This window comes from Quercus robur, chromosome 4 (assembly GCF_932294415.1).
Source record: "Quercus robur chromosome 4, dhQueRobu3.1, whole genome shotgun sequence".
NCBI lineage: Eukaryota > Viridiplantae > Streptophyta > Magnoliopsida > Fagales > Fagaceae > Quercus > Quercus robur.
Genome location: NC_065537.1, coordinates 1,864,202 through 1,873,495, shown reverse-complemented (window position 1 = coordinate 1,873,495; position 9,294 = coordinate 1,864,202). Strand labels below are relative to the sequence as shown.

Here is a 9,294-nt window from a genome sequence, read left to right as displayed (position 1 = left end):
GGCCCATCAGTTAATATACCCAATACCTACCTCTCATGCACCTTATTTTATAATAATGCTTGTGTTAAGATTGTCGTTTGAGGTTATGAATTTGCAGTGCTACGGTATTTAAGTATAAGGACCATTTAAGGTAAGGGCTCTCAACTTTCGTTATTCTACCAAATTTAAAGATACTAATTTTGAGTATTGAAGAAAAATGAAGCCAAAAATCTACCATCTTACCAAAATTATATATCGTAATTTTGGGCATTAAATATGTGAAGATTTTGCATGAAGGCGGCTAGGGTTGGTATCATAGAAGTTTGGTTGCATTCCAATTCTGCTGCCTTAATGGAATTAGCATTTATGTTGGACACTTCAATGCTATTCCCCACTAATATTGCCCCCATTAATTCTGTATCAATTAGCTGAGTTGGAGTGGTTAAAAACCATATCAAATTCATCCTTTTTGGAAAGGAAATCAGAATCATTGTACCTTACATTAGTCATAATCACTTCCTTATTTTTCGGCATTGAGTGATTATCATTTATGGCCCCAAACGTTTCTGTCTCCTCCCTCAAACTTTGCTGTACAATTACTTCTATAACTGCCTCCATGGTCTGATTTTCCTCCTCCCCTTTCTCCGCCACTATTGGTTCTGTGTCCGCCGGAGTTGTAGTGCCTGAATGAACGAGACCCACATTATGAGAGCTACCTTCATCCCTGCTCCGTGCCTGCAATGTGCTTGCCCTCTTCTCATAGTAACCGGGGAGATGTTTTATCACCGCTCTTCTTTCCCAATATGTCTTGCTAAAATAGGAAAGACGAAATCCACTAATCCAGTATTATTGCTTTGCCCAAAATAATAAATCTCAATTTTTAGTCGTTAAAGAAAATGAAGCAAAAATTTATTACTGTACAAGATTATAGCTTCAGATATTAAAGAGGAGGGGCAATTCTTATTTTGCTTCCAAGTTTAAAAACCCCAAATCCAAGAATTAAAACCGGAGATTATTTGGTTTTCATTTTATAAATAGGGTAACATATTGAATTATAAGCATACATATGCATGTGACATTTACTCTGGATAACATGACAATTATTTTTGACCGTCAATCTTAAATAATTTTAAGATAGTCTCTTTTATTATTCCATCAAAAGCCCAAAAAAAAAAAAAAAAAAAAAAAAAAAAACTTAAAAAGAAAGTTTCAAGCAAAATTGCAAATTTTACATTTGCCTTATAGGCTTAAAAATAAGAAATGTTGCTCATTGACATTCCAAGTTTCAAGATCCCAATTTTGGGTATCTAAAAGCATGGAGCCAGATATAATTATTGGGCTTGAGATCCTTCTTGCTCCCTTTAAAATTGAAACATGGCATGCCAAATTATTTCTCTGAATTTTGCATATGCTCGTGCGCAACTAATTAATTACATGTGCAAAACATCGTTTTCTTTTGATATATATCTCATATGTTATAGTTTGTCAAAAAATAGATACCTTTTAGGAGAAATCCTATGAGCATATGATTGATTATGAATTCACAAATAATAATTGTGACCCACTATTCCAAACCTTTCTAAATGATATTGGTTGCTTTAATTTTGAGAAGGAATTCCAAAACATATTTGTGTTATGTAAACACTTTAATGGATATTATGCTATGTCATAGATGCATCAACATATATCACCCTTAAGTTAGAAATTTTTTTAATTAATTGTGAATTTCTTTATCGATATTGTTGCTCCTAGTCTAACACTTTGCACAAAAGGGAGTACATGTAGTACAACCACTAGAATAGAGCAACTAGACTATCTCGATTGTACATATACTGTCAAGTCCACAGGATTAAGGATGAGGACTCATCAAGAAGAGCTTGCTAAAAAGAAGATTAGAGGTATGTGACATGATAGCATCATACCACCACATCTCTATCTATATATAATTCTTGACACTGTTATAAGGTAATTTTGTACCAAGGCCAAAAATCATGGAAAGGCCTAGACTCTTTCCATAGTATCACGAATATTTCTTTCATAAGGGCACTACTATATGTCTATAATTGTTGACACTACTATATGTCTATTACATAATGGCTCACACAATGGTATATATGAGGCATGATGTTAAAACATTAGCTTAAATATTTATTGAATGTGAAAGTATGATAATAGATCACATGTCAAGCATAAATACTCTCTTTAAATTGTAGTATATGCGTAACCAATTAGGCATGTAATAATAGAAGCACATGGCATAACCTTCATCCCTAAAGGAAGGAGATATAACCTTGAATGAACAAAGTGTCCTAGTACTTGTACCTTCAAAAGAATGAAGCAAAAGAGATCTAAGCCTCAAACATGAAATAGCATGTTAAGCTTAACAAAAGAGATCTTAAAAGAGGGAGAGCTTGTTAAGAAGACTACAACAATGAAAACATCGAGGTACGTACATAATAGTATCGCGATTTAAGGTCTCTTGTTGAGATAACTCATTTATTTCTTTCTCTTTAATTAGCCATGCCAAATATTATCTTATTAGAACTAAGTGCATATCAAGCTTGCATGATCATTACAAGTATGCAAATATGGAACATGTTGAAAATATTGCAATAAAATTGTTACAATTATCACAACCAATATGACTATATTATTAGTAGCATATGTTTCATCGTCATGAATCTGAGAAGTTCTATTAAGTTTCCTAAACTTAAAATGCTAGATGATCATGTTCACAATATACTCATGAATTTAAGTCTCAATGAATTTCCACTATCTCCATCAACTCACCAAGATCTTCTTAAATTGCTTTAAAAATCATATACGGTGCAAGCACCTAACAAAGACCAGTTTAAAGAAGCATATAATCAAATAGCTTCAATTTTTATACTTCTCTATGATTCATATAGAATACACTTCGTCCTGTATAGTATGCAATTGCACATTTGTACATTGTCATGCAGCTAGCACTATTGAAGTGACTTAAGCATACAATTAAAGAAGAAGGAAGAGGAAACTGCTATTACAAATGGCAATGACCATAGTGATCAAAGCACGCCAAAAAAAAAAAAAAAAAAAAAAAAAAAGAAGTTCCATTCGTGATAGACCATTCCTCTAGTCATCAACAAACGAGAATTGTACTTTTCACGTTTGAACAGGGGCAAAAACGTGGCCTAGTTCTTACGCCTTCAAAAAAATTGAAGCAAAAGAGATCTAGGCCTTAAACATGAAGTATCATGTTGAGCTTAAAAAAATCTTGAAAAGAGAAGAGCTCATCATCTTAAAAAGGGAAGAGGTTTTCAAGAAGATCCCAGCAATAAAAGATCGAGCTATGTGACAAAATAATATTGTCATTTAAAGTAACACATTTATCTCTGTCTCTTTTATATTTGTCTATAAAAATTACACCTAGTAAGGTTTCATGCAAAACTGTATGCATTACTAGACAGATCACAAAAGAGGTAAAACTCTAGGATTACAAGAAAATAAGAAAAAGGTCCACCTAGGCTATTGGTAACTTATTATTTATATATGAATTGTTCTAAAATTCTTGTTTAACCAAGTCCTGGCAAGTGCATGTGCTAATTAATGCAGATATCAACATGGCCTTAAAAAGGTCTAAAACGACATAGTGTCAAGGAATCTTTCTAACAACAAGTGACAAGATTCCTTAAGTGATAAGATTCCGCCAAGACGGATGTAAATCACTGACGAAGCCCAAGTGACAAGATTCCTTAAATGGATGTAAGTCACCAAAAAACTGGCTAAGTGATAAGATTTCGCCAGGACGGATGTAAATCACTAACGAAGCCCAAGTGACAAGATTTCTTAAATGAATGTAAGTCACCAAAAAAATGGCTAAGTCATCAGATTCCACTAGGACGGATGTAAATCACTGACGAAGCCCAAGTGACAAGATTCCTTAAATGGATGTAAGTCACCAAAAAATGGTTAAGTGATAAGATTCCGTCAAGACGGATGTAAATTACTGACGAAGTCTAAGTGACAAGATTCCATAAATGGATGTAAGTCACCAAAAAAAATGGACAAGATTCTGCTAAAACGATGTAAATCGTTGACGAAGTCTAAATGACAAATCTCCGTAACTGGATGTAAGTCACCTAAAAGTGGCTAAGTGACTAAATACCCTTAGACGAGTGTAAGCAGACAAGGATTCTTACACAAGCGCAAGTCACACGCAAATCAAGAATATCAAATGTGACAACCAGAAAATGAATAAAAGAATAAGCATTGAAGTGATCAAAGACGGTTGTCCAAAGAAATCACCTCGCTTTTTAGCAGTGATAAAAAATGGTCGTCAAAAGAAATTAGCTTGCTCTTTAGCAGTGATAAAAAATGATCTTCAAAAGAAATTAGCTCACTTTCAAGATCAAGTTATGATCCCTCGAACATCCAAAAAGACCTTCAAAAGGCAGATACTAAGAAGTTGTCACAAAAATACTACCATTCTTGAAGAAGAAGGTAGTTGAAGATAAAGAAGCCTGAATCTAAACAAGTCAAGAATATTCCCTAAGCCTGACCAGCATAAAGCAAAATCAGACTTGGGAATGGGGGGCAACTGATGAGTCCAGAAAAATCATTAAGGTTGTCCATTAATATGGACGACCTTGCATCATTAGTAGGCCATCAAAGGTAACCACTCAACACATTCAATAACGACCATCAAAGGTCTTAAACTCTCATTAAGACAAAGAATGTTACAATCAAGGTAATAATCACCCTAATTTATGTACAACGGCTACCTAAGTCACCTATAAAAGGGACAATTTGTCTCATTAGCTAAGGTATGTCAAAAACTAGTACAAAATAGTACAAAACACTACCTATATACATAATATATGAGCTAATACTAACTTAAGCATCGGAGGCTCCCCCACCGGGCACAACTCGGTGGTCTCTTTGATCTATCTCTCTTTCATCTTGCAGGTCTTATAAGATCGTCTAATGCTTCGGATTGGACAAGTAACCCAACTGACGATTTTGGCATCATCAGGGTTCAATTAGTTCATTGTGGATTGATTGAGGAGATACCTAGCTTATTGGTCAGTTGGATCAATTTGCTCTTTGGAGCTCTATTTTGGTTTACTCAAACACATTCTTTATTCATACTGCTCAATGTTATGAGTTTTGAGGTTCAAATGGTTTGAATTGGGTGATTGAGGTACCATCTTGGAAAATAGCCTTTAAAAAAAAAAAAATAAATAAAGCCATTTTACGTTGATTTTTGTGGCATCCTTCTTGTAAGTATTATTACTTCACTTGATATCATGAGACTATAGGTTCAATTAGTGAATTCAGCACATATAATTTTCTGTTCTAAATACTTTGAATATCACCCTACTGCATTCTGTCTTGAGGCATATATCTTTTCTTCTCTGTTTTTTCTTTTTTTCCCCATCCTTTTGATAAGTTTTAAATTCATGGTTAAAAGTCCCCAAGTACTGGAATTTCAAGGTTGTTAAGAGAAGTGGATATAGTGTGATAAAATAATTCAGAAACTTTGGTTTGTTTAGATAATGACAATGGTGTGAATCTCAACTGTATAAGCATTATTGTGCTTCATTGATTTCCTATATGGGTAGCTTTGTATGAATATAGTTTTCCTTGATTCATACTATTGGGAGTTGGGATTGTGTGTTAAATAATCATATGACAAAACCCACTTTCATATTATTGCATGTTTGAGAAAATTTACATGAGCTCACATGTTATTATACCTTTCTATGAATCAATCACTGCATGTTTGAGAAAATTTACATGGGGGAGGTTTTGTGTTTTGGGGGGGGGGGGGGGGGGGGGGGGGGGTGCGGCGGCAGCATTTTAAACCAAAAAGAGGAGGTTTTGTGTTTTCGGGGGGGGGGGGGGGGGGGGGGGGGGGCAGCATTTTAAACCAAAAAGAGTATGGTGGATTGAGGCTAAGAATGGAAGACTTTAATAGAGCTTTACTATCCAAGATTGGCTAGTCACTAGCAACAAATCTAGACAAAGCTTGGGTTGACATGTTGAATGCCAAGCTTGTCTATTGTGCTACATGATGTCTACGTATTTATATATATATATATATATATATATATATATATATATATATATATATATCAGTATCACAAATTTTTTTTAATCCGGTATTTTTTTTCTTTTTTATTATGTTCTTTTAACCAATTCAAAAAATCACATCTTTTATATATAAAAATATATAGATAGAGAAAGTTAAAATAAAGTAAAAGAATTGTGTTGTGTCACTTTTATAATGTGTCAAATTATTTCATTTATATTTTCTCAAAAAAATTATTTCTTACATACTTCTATAAAATATATATATATATATCTATCTTATATATTATATATTAAAGGCATAAAAGTAAATTTATACAAACTATATTTTCTATCCTTTTATTATTTATTTTTTTCTAAACCAAAAAAATAAGTTTTCTATTCCCCAATAGTTTTCTTCTTTGATCTGCTGCTGCTGCTAACAAGTTGACATTCCCAAAACAGTTTAATGAAGCAATCAGTTTTGCTAAATTAGGGATGCACATATTCTTGTCACCTGTTCGCTGTTTCGAAAAGCATTGTACATATATGTGACAAAAGTTACCGGGACTAGTTGCATATCCATGAACGAATTAAGCAACTTTTCTTCTTTTTTCTTGGTGGATAATCAAGGGAAATCTTTATTGAGAGCAAGTTGCCAAAACACCTTTTCATTATTCTAAACTGAGAATCTAGAAGACCTAAGAAAGTCTATAGATAGTCGCCGTTTACAACAAATTTCTTTGTTCTAATCAGTACAAGGGAATGATCCATTGAACTGAATAAGTTTGACAAAAATGATGGTTAAGAAATCTGCAAGAAATAAATGCAAACACAAAACAATAAAATGTTGAGCAAAAGATCCCAAGAAAGTAAATTGACAGTGGTAGTGAGACGACAAAAAATTAAGAGAAGCATCCAGTTCTTGGAATGAACCAATTTGGACTAACCCAAGTAAAGCCACCATAGTTGGCCATAAGTAATTATAAGTTCATGTAGCCACAGCCTCCATAAACTCTGCATCCTCTCCCATAGCCTCTAGAGTCTCAGGCAAAAGGCAAACTTCAAAATCAATGCTACCCTCTTCCTTACCAGGAAACACAAGTAACCGCCCATCAAATTTAGTCCCAGCACCGCTTCGCAATGCCACGGGTTTTCCCCAACCAAAGTCATTACCATACACGTTGTGCCGTGGGGAGCTTCCTAAGAGCAAGGTGTTACATATGGGGCCACTATAGTTCACCATCCTAGGATTTTTCACCCATTCATCTAAGAACTTTCTCACCTCATGTGGCGTCTTTGAAGCAAGCACATTGTTTATGCGCCAAGCCGCCCAGCCGAGTCCATGTTCTATCAGTTCCCCTGCAGTGCTTGTGACAATCTCCGATTCCACCGCATTCCCAAAGTGCTGTTTTGGCAATGGAGGCTGCATCCTTTGCCTTGTACCTATAGCAATCCTGCGCTTAACCTCTTCATCGGCCTCCAGACACCGACTGCGAGTCACAGATCGCCAAAAATGACCCAAGAGTGCTTGCAGAGATGAGATCCTATCGGTGCCCATTTCATTGTTGGCCTTTGCTTTAAGTTCAGCAATTTTTTCTTTTGTAAAGTGAAAATACCTTTGTTTCAGCGGAGGGGGGACCAACTTCTGAGTCTTTTCTTCAAGGATATTTGGTATATGAACTGGAAAGTTGATGATTCCGTCAAAATGGCTACGTTCAAATATGGGATGCGGTTGCAATTTCTCGCAAGTGCCTCGAGAAATCTCAGACCAAGTATTAAAGAAATGCCAGAACGTGGTTCCATCACAAACCGCATGGTTTAGAGTGCAACCGATGAAGATGCAGTCAACAAGCTCAGTTACTTGCACTGACAGCAACGGCTTGGAAATGCCCTCGCAGTTCAGAACACCGTTCATAAGAAAGAAGGAATCGACAATCTGGGGAAGATAGATAGGCTCAAGGATATCAGCCATAGTAGTACCCTCTGCAGTTGCATGGACGAACTGGGCTCCATGGTTATTGCAGTCAATGAAGAAGGAGGTGGTGTTATCTTCACTGTTCTCAATCATGGCAAGACGCCCAGCAAGGGGATAGAATATATCCAGTGTGCGGGAGAGAGAGGATTGTAGGTGATGAATCACATTGTTTTCTTCAAGTTGTTGCTCCTGTGAAGTTGCAGGTTTGAGAAAGATGAGGCCCCTTTGAATAGGACCGTATGTGAGGAGGCGGAGATCCCATGGAGTTAACTCGATTCTTCTGGTTGAGTAATTGTTACTGGTGGGTCGGATAGTACTGGTGGAAAGGAAGTGAACCATGTTGAAATTTGATTTCTACGCACAGAAGTGTAGGACTTTGCTAAGAAACACTGTAGGTCGAATCTCATCCAACACTAGCGTATGATCATGCACAGGTTGCCATTTATGGCCTAAGATCGAGCTAAGATGCGCAGATGGGGTTGACAGGATGACGAGGCCTTCTAGCAATTCAGCATGTGGTCATAATAAATAAATAAATAATTCTAGTACAATAATTTTTGACACGACCTTCTACCAGAAAGTGAGCAGTGAATTTATATAAATTTAATAGACAGCGAGACATTGCAACTTAAAATTAAAATGATTTAATATAAAAAATTATATTTTAGTTAATCAAATTTAAAATTTATCCACATTAGATGGTCATACAAAACTATGTAAAAAAAATATTATTGGTAAAAATATTTTAATAAAATATAATAAAAATAGATAATTTGATATAGAATATATTAAAAACATATCTTTTGCAAAATAAAAAACATAAATTCTTATACTAAAATGCGATTAACTATCCATGGGAGTCACTAGTGGTCACTGACATGGTAATTGAGTAATGACACTAGGAGGGTTTGTTGGTGAATTTAAAAAAATAATAAAATTTAGTTACAAAATTAGTTGTAGTATTTGGTTACAGCCTTATTCAATATCTTTTCATTAGAGATGAATTTTGACAAATTCACCATTAAATTACATTTTTTCTTCCATTTTCCATACTTGCAAAATTTCTATAAAATTAAAAATCAATAGTTATGTTATCAATAATTTGTTTTAATTGCAAGTTTTTGTAGTTTAAAGTTATACATAAAATATAAGCTTATAAATTATATAGTAAATAATATTCGATTGATAAAAAATTTGACATGTGTATTATGAGCGTAAAGAAAATGCAATTCAACAGTTAAATTTTCAAGATATATAATAATGTTTATTTTATTGAGTAAGGTTGT

At 34.6% G+C, this 9,294-nt stretch overlaps 1 protein-coding gene across 1 annotated transcript; it reads right to left on the bottom strand.

The window, feature by feature from the left end:
* Window positions 1-6,655: 6,655 nt before the first annotated feature.
* Window positions 6,656-8,521, bottom strand: LOC126720318 (uncharacterized acetyltransferase At3g50280-like). Its single transcript, XM_050422649.1, has one exon. The coding sequence runs from the start codon at window positions 8,345-8,347 to the stop codon at window positions 7,022-7,024; it is 1,326 nt and encodes a 441-aa protein (XP_050278606.1). The 5' UTR covers window positions 8,348-8,521; the 3' UTR covers window positions 6,656-7,021.
* Window positions 8,522-9,294: the final 773 nt, after the last annotated feature.